The sequence below is a fragment of the Drosophila novamexicana genome, unplaced genomic scaffold, assembly GCF_003285875.2.
Source record: "Drosophila novamexicana strain 15010-1031.04,08,12 unplaced genomic scaffold, DnovRS2.1 tig00000820-arrow-pilon, whole genome shotgun sequence".
NCBI classification, from domain to species: domain Eukaryota; kingdom Metazoa; phylum Arthropoda; class Insecta; order Diptera; family Drosophilidae; genus Drosophila; species Drosophila novamexicana.
In genome coordinates, this window is record NW_020824828.1 from 807,504 (window position 1) to 820,078 (window position 12,575).

The window sequence follows — 12,575 nt, forward strand, 5'->3', positions numbered from 1 at the left end:
TTACGATTAACTTTTCGCTTAATTAAAATTGTAAATTGTTTTAATTTAAATAAATGTACGGACTGTTCACATAAATATTTGTAACGTGTTAAATAAATGTCAAAAGTTAATTTATTTTACAGTCTAATGAACTCCTCTTTGCATAGTACTATAAATTATTTGAGAAACAAAACATTATGTTTTAATTAATTAAGAATTTTATATAAAAAATGGACATACAAATTAAGAAGATATGTATAGTAGCTGGTTTTACCGGCCATTTCCCGGGCCAAGTGCTCGTAAATACTTTTCCACAAAGTCATCACGTCGAAGATAAAATACCCCTTAAGACATATGGGTAAGTTTTTGATAAAGTGAATTATGTTTACATCAATAAGATTAAGAATCTTTTTTTCGGAGGGGGGCTGGCATCCACTAAAAACCCTCTCATCATGCCTATCTCCACTTCAAAGTAGGGCATTTCTCTTGCTTTGCGCTTTCATTTTTTGGAAGCGACCAGACAAACAATTCCAAGAATTATTATAACAATAATAATTATGTTTTATTAACAATTTGAGCTACAGACCTCGTAAATTGATTAGCTTCGCTCCGTATTTATACATAGATGAGTCGCTATTATAGGATGACGACGATTAATTGCGGATCGCATCAAAGTACGAGCACGAGTATGGGAAGAAGAACAAACATTTTAGCAAGAATGTCAAATGATTTAAGCTTGTCGAGTATGTTCTTCCCCGCCCTCGGGTAGCCACCTCCCTGGTCCGATTCCACTCCATTGGCAGTGGCATTTTTGGCGCAACTCCAGCGAGCTGTCAGAATTGCACAAATCCATGCCCCTTGCCGCGTTACCCCGGCGGCACGTCGCCGTCCATTCAACTGGCAGACATTCAACCGTTCTGGGATTCGGGCTCGTTTTTGGGACCCATGGCTTATACATCAATCCATCCAGCAACAGACATCCGCAGCCGTTGCTGTCAGCTATGGGCTGTGGCCCCGTTATATTTGCCAGATCTTTGCGCTTAACACTTGTAATCCGTTTCGCCTTTTGAGTGTGACGACGCCGGCAATGGCGATGGCGATGCCCCCAAATGGGTCGGCAACTGGTGGGGAATTGTATTTTGACTGGGGCGTAGGTGTCGTTGCATCTGATCTGCCCTCTCCCTACCTCCTTCGCTCCCTTGCTCCCCCCTCTCTCTCGCACTCGATTCACTCTCTATCCTCGTTCCACTCATTCAATACACGACGCGTCGGCGGTTTGAACAGTTTTCAGTAGACTAGCAACATTGGCAGCCATCAAGTCATCATCATCATGATCATGATCATCACGACCAATATCCACTGTACATCATGACCAGTGCTCAGTTGCGTCGTCTCCGCTCGATCGATCGCCGAATGACTCGCGGCACACAAGCCGAATTGCCGCACGAATTTTCGGGTTTTTGCGCGAAACATTTTCCGACTTTTCACATAAAAATCATGTAAGGCTGGAAAACGGCGACAGTTTGTGAACGGCAGCCGTGAAATACGCGCCAAGTGATCAAAAATCGAGAACAAAATCGAAAATTGAATTTTTTTTTATATCTAAAAAGCTTGCGAATTCGGACTGAGCAAAAAGTTGAAAACAAAGAATAAATAAATAACATTTTGTTGGATTCTTTTTTAATTTTTGTTTGGTGACGCTCTTGAGATCGTTTTGATTTATAGCTGGTTTTCAAGTGTTTACTATTGACTATGATTTGCCCGAAACGCACCTCGGAGCTGCTGGATCTGCATCTGGCGCCGTTCAAGGACAAGGATCCAGCCTGGGAGGTCGGCGTATCAAAAATAGCCGGCCGTGGCGTTATGGCCACGCGTCAACTGAAGCGCGGCGAAATTATCTTTCAGGACAGTCCACTGTTAATTGGCCTGGCCGCCCAGGAGGAGGACACGCTGAATGCGTGCAGCATCTGCCTGAAAATGCTGCCCGATACACGCTTCATGTGCCGCCAGGGCTGCGGCCTGCCCATCTGCAGTCTGTGCGCCAAAAAGAAACAGCATAAGAGCGACTGCGATATGTTCAAATCGTGGGGTCCCAACGAGCCGGATGTGGCCAATTCCGTGATAATACGTCTGCTGTGTGTGGCGCGTGCCATCAATTTGACCAAAGATCAGCGCGATTTGATTTATTGCCTGCAGGCGAATTTGGATAACAATCATCGCACCGAGGTGCGCAATGCCGCTAAATGTTTTAAGAACTTTCCCACCGACAAGAAGCTGGTGGAGATCATGAATCGCACCGTTGCCGTGCTCCGAACGAATGGCTTTGATAAGACAACAGATCGCACCACCGACAACCAGGAGTTCAGCTATCGCGCACTCTATCCCCTGTTTGCTGTCATGAATCACGATTGCATTCCCAACTCGTATTACACCTTCGAGGAGAAGACCAACAATATGATCGTGCGTGCCGCAGTCGACATTGCCGAGGGCGAGGAGATAACCACCACCTATACCAAACTCTTTACGGGCAACATAGCACGACATCTGTATCTCAAGATGAAGAAGGGCTTCACTTGCAAGTGTTCGCGTTGTTCGGACCCAACGGTAAGTTGACTAAACCCGGTTTCAAGATCAGTGTAGATCATAAATGTGGAAAAACTGACACGTAAACTTCAAGTACAAACAATATTAGATTTGAGCACCATCCAGAATAAAAAATCTAGAGTTTAACCAAGAATATTGGATCTGAAATTCAACTAGAATCTTAACCAATTCAGATAAGAACATTAGAGACAAAATGCAACTAGAATCTAACAAGAATCTTAAAGAATTCAGATAAGAATATAAGGTGTGTTATGTAACTGGAACTTAAAGAGCTCAGATAAGAATTTTAAATGGGTATTAAATCTAAAATCTTAAGGAATTCAGAATTTTAAAGAATCTCAGTTAAGAACATTGGATTTGAAATTCAACTAGAATCTTTAAGAATTTAGAGAATTAAAAAAACTCAGATAAACATTTAAGATTTGAAATGAATCTAGAATCATGAAGAATTCAGAAACTATTATTATATCTCAAATTCAACTAGAATCTTGAAGAATCCAAATAAGAATGTTAGAATCTCGAGGAATTCAGCCAAGAGTTTTAGATCTGAACATAAACTTAAATCTTAAAGAATTTAATTTTAATTATTAGATCTGAAATTCAGTTAAGAATTCAGAATCCAATATTCCGGATCTGAATCTTAAAGAGTTCATATTGGTATATTGGATTTGAAGTTCAACTAGAATCTTATAGAATTGAAATAAAATATTAGATCTTATAAATTTAACTAAATCCTAAAAGAGTTCTGCTAATAATATTAGATCTGAAATAATTTTAGAATCTTTAGGAATTCAGCAAAGAATATAAGCTCCAATATATTTGGCATATTAAAGAATTGAATAAATAATAATAGATTTAAAAAACTTAGCTCTCAAACGTGTTTAGAATCTTAAAGAATTCAGCTGCGAATATACGATCTGAAATGAATCTAGAATCTTAAAGAATTCATAAAAGAATATCAATATCAAGGATTCAAGATCAATGTAGATGGAAAATTTCAACTATGTATTCTTTCTACACATTGCAAATTTGCAGCTTTGTTTATTTGTTTTGCTACACAGCGAAAAGGAAACAAAAGAAACTTAACGACTTGAATAACTTAGAACAGTCAAGCTAATTGATTTTTATGCACAAGTGGCACAATAAACAAATAACTAGCTGTGAGCAAAATGCTATAGCTGACTTTTGATTTGGCTGCTTAAGGTTGTCTGCACAGTCAATGATTTATTTAGCACATTATTAACAAGATAGTTTGATAGTTGCATCAAAATGCAATTGCAATTGCAATTGTGATTGTCCGAAAATACGGAAAGTACGAGCGATTCTGACTTGATTGAGTGGCCAACGATTTGCAATTTCAACGCAAAACACAGCGCACACACATCGCGGTCCAAACGCGATTTACAGTCCAAAGTGGTGATTGATGGAGCAGCTGAATAAACTACTTTAGCCACTTGTTCATCCACAAACGAGTACACAAGAACCCGCACATACACATTGTGAGATGTGCGATGTGATTTATACCCTTGCGGAGGGTATTTTAATATTGTCACGACATTTGCAATCTCCTAAAGTATTCTCTATTCTATATCGTATCGTTGCCATTGGAATGATCGAAAATAAAGCTCTTATATGAACAAGTTTCTAGTGTTCTCACTTCTCACTCTCTTCAATCTTACCAATATCGTGCCACTTTATCATGTCATCAATATGAGTTTTTGTATGGGCAGTTTTTTCTTTTTCAAGATCGCTTTAACCAAACTTAACATATTCTAATAAGATTGCTTAAGCATCTTGTCGACATCCCGGTAATATATCATATGGCTCCTATAGTAACAACTGATATGTATTTCAAGATCTTTGTTTAATGGTTTTACATAAACTTAATTGGTCGGGGCTAGAACGTTCAGGGAAGCCAAGACTGCCGAGAATGCCTAACTCATTAGACTATCTACTCAAACCCATGGTACCATCTTAAGGACTCGGATGGCCTTCCCATTTCAAACCCAACACAATTGGTACCTGCTCCCGGAATGTGCCTCCTTTGGTCGCCTCGTACGACAAGCGGTGACATACTGTGGTGGTTATTCTCGTGCCCGCCAACCACACGGGTGATACCAGTTTCGCCAGGAACCCGACAACTTGTAGACCCATGTGGTTCGATTAGATGCCTTGTACAACAAGACATGGCTATGGGTTGGCTATGGAAACAGTAGATCGGGAATACACAGTTTCTACCTGAAAGCCACAAGTCTGCAAGGGTATTTACACTACGGTGTGTAGAAGTTTGACGTTCTTCGTTGGTTTTGATTGTATCAAATTAGTGTTGGGCGCGTGTCGTGTTTTCCTTTGTTTCATGAACACGCACGACACGACACGAACAATCAAATTTGGTTAATCTCAAATGTATTTAAAAACCTTTTGCATTCAAACTGTGAAATATGTCGTTTTATCCAATTTGAAAATCCATTTGGGTTGTCCTTTTGAGCCGAATTAAGCAAGTAAATTTTTCTTTAGACATGCATACCAAGCTTAGGCTCTGTTCAAGCAGACGGAACAATCATAGACAAGAATAATAGAGACACTTTTCAAATGCCTTTTTGGTAGACTAAAAGAAAATATATAGACATTATTATATGCATAATAATGCAGAGATCTATGTTTAACTTGCCATTGCTTGAATATGTGCTGTATTCATTCATTCATTCTGAATCAAGCAGCAAAAATTTCATTGAACAGAATTCTCAATTAAATGGTTCTAATATCTATAATAAAAACTTAAATATTAAGCATTAAATTTGTAATATTGCTGACCGTGAGAATTTGCAATTGGGCAATTTTAATGGGAAATGGAAATAGAGCACCGGGGTACACAATAATAATGGGAAATTACTTGAAATCGAGACGCGATCTATCAAAGGAAAATGGCAAAAGAAAATGCCAATTTGTAGATTTCCTTCTTCTTTTTGTTGTCTATTTGCTCAGCTACTAGCTGCCACATGAAGCAAACAAAGAAAAATTACATTAAGGATTTCCTGTGCCCATCGAAATGCATCCGAAAGCAATTAAACACCACACTTACACACACACTTACGCGCACACACATACACACACAAAAGCAATATTTGCTGGATGTTGTTTTTGTTTTTGTTGGCTGGGCCATAAATTTGTTCAGCTTCCAGGCGCAACAAGTGGCAAAAGCTGCAAAACGCGCCACGCAACACAAACAATGGCAACAAACAGCAACAACAACAACAAAATCAATTATGTGTGTGTGTGTGTGTGTGTGTGTGTGTGTGTGTGTTTATTTTTAACAACGAAAGCAATTCAATTAAATCACAAATAAATATGTAGATTCCAAAAAGCTTTTAATTTGCATGAATATTTTGAACATTTCGCATGCCTCCAAAATGTATCTGCATCTGTATCTGTGACTGTGTATCTGTATCTGATTGTGTATCCTACGTGTATCCGCATCCGTTAGCGAATGTTGATTTGATTTTGATGCCAAACACCCGACTCCCTGCCCCTATCTATATTGTATCAATGGGCCCCTCGTCCAGTTGTCTGACAGTTGGGTTGTCGCGCATTTTATGACTTCTAAATTTTTTATTGGCATATTTCATGCGCATATATATGTATGCACTATTCATATACATATACATATATATATCTGTATACACACACACATTTGCATCTCTGTCATAATGGATAAACAGCTTTTCTTGGCCACGGCCATACTATATAATATGTATGTATATTGATATGTAAATTATATATTAAACTATGTATGCGTGTTTGCTTTTCTATTTGACATTCGCTGTCTATGGACACATCTATTTGGATGCCCAGATACTCGCTTACAATTTAGTGGCCAATTATGAAAGCAATTTAAGGCCTTTGAAAACGCCACCAAGTGCTTGAAATAGTCGCTAGATTCTACGCTGTGGCGCTTAAGTACATCATTTGTCTAGGGTGGCGCTTTCAGTGTTAAGAAGGGGCAAGAGGGTGGGGGCGTGTGGGGGCCAAGACTCAAGTTCATTTAGTTCAGTGAACTTTCCACCAAGTGCTTAATAAATTAGCTGATATTATCCGTTTTACCCTCGATCAAGTTGGTTCTTTCAAGCAATCATTTTCCGCTCGTAGGGAAGGAATACCTCGTTTATAATCGATATTTATCGATAATATGGAAACGGGTGCAAGCAACGAAAGCAATAATAAACTCGTTATCCATATGATTTGCGCATATATATATTTTTAATTTCAAGTCTCTAGTTCTTTTAGTTTCCGAATCAATATAGACAGACGTACAGATAAAAGGACTTAGATTGACTCAGCTAGTTTTCCGGATCAAGAATATATATACTTTATGGGGTCGGAAATACTTTCTCCTGCATGTTAAGTATATTTGCACAAACACAATCTACCCTTTTGCCCATTTTCAATGATTTGAGGTCAAACCATTCCGTGATTACCTCTGGGCACACTCAATCACTTTCCGCTTTTTTTCCACTCGTAAGGGTGGAATTGAAAAAAGCGGTGAAACATTTGTGATCTTATCTGTTATAGCTTTTAACCTTATCTGAGAAAACAAAAAATTTGCCACTTCCTTTGCATATTCTTATCAATTCCGATATGAGCCCACAGAAATATGTTTACGCATTTCGTTTCGAGCGTCCATTAGGTCATGTGTGCATTATCCGACTTAATATACTATTAAAGGAAAAGAATTGGAATATGTAACGATTGGTTTATGTAAATGGAAGAATTTAAAGCCTGATATTCGTATGTTGCTGGTAGTTGTTTCTTGCCAGAGCACAATTATATTCCTGCACACACAACATATAACATATATATTGTTTCTTTGAAGTATTGCAAATAGATTTTTTTGGACACAATAACTGGCAATGCTTGTTTGTGGTTTTGGGGGGGTGTTCGAGGTTCACAGATTCACAACTCAAAGAAAAATTGATTAATTTATTACTGTCGTACTTTTCGTTGAAATTTATGGTTTGCAAATTAGCGCAAATATTCAGAGAGGCCTCGGACTGAGCAAATCGGATTTAAAGAACGATGACGTGGCCAACCTTGGAGCAGGAGCACACGATCGTACTAATGCTTTGGCCGGCGGATTTTTGTCAATCTTGCGGCGATCTGTTCCATACTATCTGTTAATAAGCATCATGTTTTTTATGTGTCACATTATTTATGATCTGCATACGCATGGCTATATATATATATATACATATATTGTATATAGTCGTATATATTTGGTCGGCGATTTTTGCGTATTTTTAGCGCATCTGCGCAAAGGAATGCCAAATATTTGTATACGAATTACTAAGAAAATGCTAATACTGATCTGATCTGTGCTCTTTGATCTCTACAACGAACGTTACAGGAGAAAGGCGCTTACATATCGGGCCTGTACTGTCGGGACACCAAGTGCAGCGGCCTGGTGGTGCCCGAAACAACAGGGCTGCCGCATCCCAACTGGAACTGTCTGGTGTGCAAGCAGAAATCGACGCATGCCCAGATGATGAAGTCCCAGGACTTTGCCAGCGGAGCCATCAATGCCAAGGTCAATTCGAATTCGCTGCGCACCCTGGTGCACTATTTGAACGAGAAGAGCGACAGCTTTATACCCAGCAGCAATTATGTGGTGATCGATGCGAAGATGTCGGTGCTGCAGAGGCTCGCGCAGGGCCGCGAGGACTGCAACGAGGATCTGGTGTCCAGCACACGCCTGCGCTACAGTCGGGACATTATGCAGATTATGGATAAGCTGGGACTGGGCGATTCGCTGCTGCGTACGCAATTAGAGCAACAGCTGCACAAGGAGGAGGAGCGGCGCGCCAAGAAGCAGCTGGAGCTGGCCGCAAAGCAGCGCCAGCTGGCCGACCTGGAGCAGAGGGCAGCCGAGGCGGACAAGCTGATTGCCTTGGCCCTGGCCGCCGACGCTGGAGCTGCAACTCCAGTGCCTGTGGCAGAGCCAGCTGCAGTTGCTCCAGTTGCTGGGGAGGCCGCAGCGGTGGCAGCTCCCGCAGCGGAGCAGGCCTAAGTGACAGGTGTCCCCATGCAAATCCATGTCGTGTACGATGACACACAACTTGTTCGTTTATTGTCTATTCTAAATACATATACATATATATATATATATATATTTTTGTTTTTCCTTTTCGTATCATACCGAACTTAAATGTATTTGTATTTATTTATTTATAATCATTTTAAATATACATATACATATATATCTATATATATACATATATGCACTTACATAGAAAACGGTTTTCATTAAAGTTTTGCCAAGAACAATCCGAAAAATGACGCATCTCCAAGTGCCGGGACCCACAATTTCAGGGGCTTTAGCGTCGATTTGTCAAAACGTTTTCTAATCCCAATGTCAGCAAATGTTTTTTATTGTATTATTATATTTCTTGTTTTCGATTGGCTATTGCTTTTTTTTTCTTTTTCTCTTTGTTTTTTTTTTTTTTCTTTGGTTTCTTGCTTTTTTGTTTGGTTTGCACAAGTTTTCACAAGATTTTCATTTGAATTGTTCATATTTGTTTTATTTGCCATAAAAAGTTGCAGACCGCGTAAAGTTGGGGGCCGCATCTATTTTGGGGTCGCCGCAAGAAGGCGGCCTCCTTTATATTTATACCTCTCCCTCTCTCTCTCTCTCGCTATCCCTCTCACTCTCTCTGTGCTCACTCATAATGTTCCACTATGGCATATACTAAGGAACACACCCCACACCCACAATATACACTTACATACTAGACGCTTGTAATTAATGTTCGTTTCGCCTTCTTAAATATATTTGACTTTGACTAAAATCCTAATTCAAATGAAATTTGCCAAATTTACATTTTGCAAACATATACAAAAGATTAAAAATTTTAAATATTGTATTGAGTATATTGTGGCAAAGCAAACAAAAAGTCTTTGAATCAAGCTGACGAACATTAAATACCCTTACAAAACTTATAACTATTTATATTTAAAAAAAAGCTACACTGCAAAGCAAACTAAAACGGTTCGTCAGTTCGGTTCACGGTTGGAACCAATGCCTCAATCGGTTTGGGATTTGGTTCGTGAACCTCATTTTCCACATCTACGAACCCAGTTTTCAGTTCCAGAATTCGCCATATTTCTTTTTCAGTAAAACATTTAAATTTTTCTTAAAGTTAACTTTATTAAATTTGCATATTTTTGGATAACAAAACTCAGTTCATTTTTTATATTAAGAGTTCTAAATATCTTAAAATATGCAAGAAATTAATTTTTTTTACGAAAATTTGGTTCAACTCCGATTTAGATACGACTCTTCTATATGCAATAAATTTGGTTTAAGAAACGGTTTATGGTAAGTCAATATTTATATACATTAAACACTTAAACATTTTTAAACAACACTGGCAATTAACAACACTACGGCCTAAAGAAGACTACGTTTGTACACCAGCTTGGAACTCGATCCCGGATCTTTAATCTTTGACAGCTCAGCTACTGAATACACTTCCTTTTCGGCTGCCAAATTTTAAGCAGATTGTTTCTACAGGAACTATATCATTGAAGCAGCAGAAGAAGAAAACAAAAGTCAGGTTCTAATATCGGCGCCGCAGCGCTCGTAATGTTAACTGTGCATTCCGATCCCAATCTGCGCCAGTTTTTAATCCCAAACCATTCTCTACAGCCGACTATCAGATACTCTGTTTCAGCGTTATATAAACTTGAAAACGTTTTATGAATAGTTTCAATCGAGTATATTGTTAAATTTTCGGAAAAAACGAAAAGGTATCATAAATGGAATCACACTTTCAAGCCAGCATCTTTGGCTTTCGAATGGTTTTCATACCCTGTAATGCCCCTTCTTTTATGTACTACACAGCTCTTGATGTACTATAATATATTGTCATGGCATTCAAAATGTGCGGAAAAGATATATGCCTCATTATCATTTAGAAATCCGCTCCGGTAAAAACAATAAACTCATAAATATTTGCCAAAACAAAAACAAATGTGGCAAAAAAAAAAAACAAATTTAGAGCAGATCAACAAATTTGAGAGCTCCGAAATCGTAAATAAAACTGTAATAAAAATTTCAATAAATTACGCCACATATAGAATAATGATCCAGATATTCACGAGCATGCAAATGCCTACAGATATATACGAATATATGATGTGAACATATGTTGTATACACCTAGGTATTTTTTGATTTTAATCATCATCTTTAGTACGAGATTCCTGAGGCAAACGTGTCGTTGGGCAAACGACCCCGCCCACTCCCATAACTTGTCGCACATGCTGCCTAATCACAAATTGCTTTTGCCAATCCAAAGATCTGAGGGTAAGGAACTTTGTCTACGCAGAGTTCGTCTATTTTGATACATATTCGACGAATGATTACCCTATCATCAAATTTATTCCTATTATGTGAGTTTTTGGCTTCAATATTCAACTTATTTAATCATGTAGCTGCCAAAGGAATGATTGGTCAAAATTTAAGTTCTATCTGAAAATATGTTTTTGGTTTTCAATGCCAAACATGGCATTTACTAGTTCTAATATATATATGGGAATTATCTTACCAATATCATATAGGTCTATTGAAGGAATTGGCAAACGATGAGTTTTTGTATGAACACCAATCGATTGATATAGCTTCTATTGGAACGTCTGATATATATCTGTAGATCATTATGTAATAATTTTACATAAACCCAATTGGTAAGGTCTGAAACTATCAGCAAAGCCAAGACCACAAAAGATACTATTGGAAGACACTTGGAACTGCTCAAGATCGTGTTTTTTCTGACTCGCCAGGATTGGTACCCGCTCCCGGCAAGTGTCTCTTTTAGTCGCCTCGTACGACAAGCGGTGACATACTGTGGTGGTTATTCTCGTGCCCGCCAACCACACGGGTGAAACCAGTTTCGACCAGGAGCCCGGAACCCTGTAGACTCAAGCGAAATTTATAAAGGGCTATATAATTGTCGAGGGTACATATTGGTCGGATATTCTCTTTTTGTCATTGCGACAGTTAATAATGAATAACAGATGGCGCCACAAAATCAAAATTGAAAGATTACGCGTATATTGAACATTGAAATCTGTTCTATTCTCTGTGTCATGGTGATCGTGCTTCTAATTGTTGCGACACAAACATTTGCTGACTGTCACTCCCAATCCTGGTGGCCATTGAAACAACGTGCCAGGGTGACCGCCACCCGATGCCCTGGCGCTCAAATGTCCGAGATGCCAAGTGCTTGACGTGTCGCCATCAATCGAGAATTCGTTTGGCAAATGAAAAGCAAAATTCATGAAATATTTACTTGGTATTGAGACTCTGGCATCAATATCATGAATAGTCTACATTTTTAACACCTCACTTCAAATAACAAAAGGAAATAAATGTAAGGGTAAAACTTGGCCATGTAGAGCTATGTATGGCATATCTAAATTCTGAAAATCCGCAATAATACAAGAATGTGTTTGCCTAAGTGTGGGTCCAAGAGAAGATGTGTGTCTATATATGGTATCTGTGTATATAGGGTATCTCTGGCTATAGGGTAACCCTAAGTCGGCTACAGCCGACTAGTCTTTTCTCTTTTTTGTTTTTTTAAATTCTACTTGCAACTTATTAACATCTGTTTCGTACAACAATTAATCTAGTATTTTACTGTTTGACTTACCTCGCATTACCAAAATCGCGGCGTTCCATGTAATTTATGCATTTTAATGAGCCAAAATGTAATGCTTGTAAATTGGTTATATCTGGCTGGATTTGGATCTGTGCATCATCTTCTTTCCGCTCTATGCTAGAATCTGCAATTGATTTAAATGTCTCAATATATATTCATACTTATATACATCAGTTTCGACTCGACTTTAATATACTATAAACAATATATATATACTTAGAATTTTTATAAATTTCTTTATTTTAATCCGTACACTCAGAAAGTCAACTCATATAATTGT

The 12,575-nt window shown here is 38.4% G+C and overlaps 1 protein-coding gene across 1 annotated transcript; it reads left to right on the forward strand.

The window, feature by feature from the left end:
• Positions 1–1,490: 1,490 nt before the first annotated feature.
• On the forward strand, positions 1,491–8,763 carry LOC115764416 (SET domain-containing protein SmydA-8). The gene is made up of 2 exons (XM_030707413.1): positions 1,491–2,583; positions 7,985–8,763. Exons 1-2 carry the CDS (start codon positions 1,732–1,734, stop codon positions 8,642–8,644), a joined length of 1,512 nt encoding a protein of 503 aa, XP_030563273.1. The 5' UTR covers positions 1,491–1,731; the 3' UTR covers positions 8,645–8,763.
• Positions 8,764–12,575: the final 3,812 nt, after the last annotated feature.

Bases quoted from the DNA above. Each gene is read 5' to 3' on its own strand.
- LOC115764416 (XM_030707413.1), top strand. From the start codon at position 1,732: ATGATTTGCCCGAAACGCACCTCGGAGCTGCTGGATCTGCATCTGGCG. The intron at 2,584-7,984 runs GTAAGTTGACTA...CGAACGTTACAG, and splicing joins CGCGTTGTTCGGACCCAACG to GAGAAAGGCGCTTACATATC.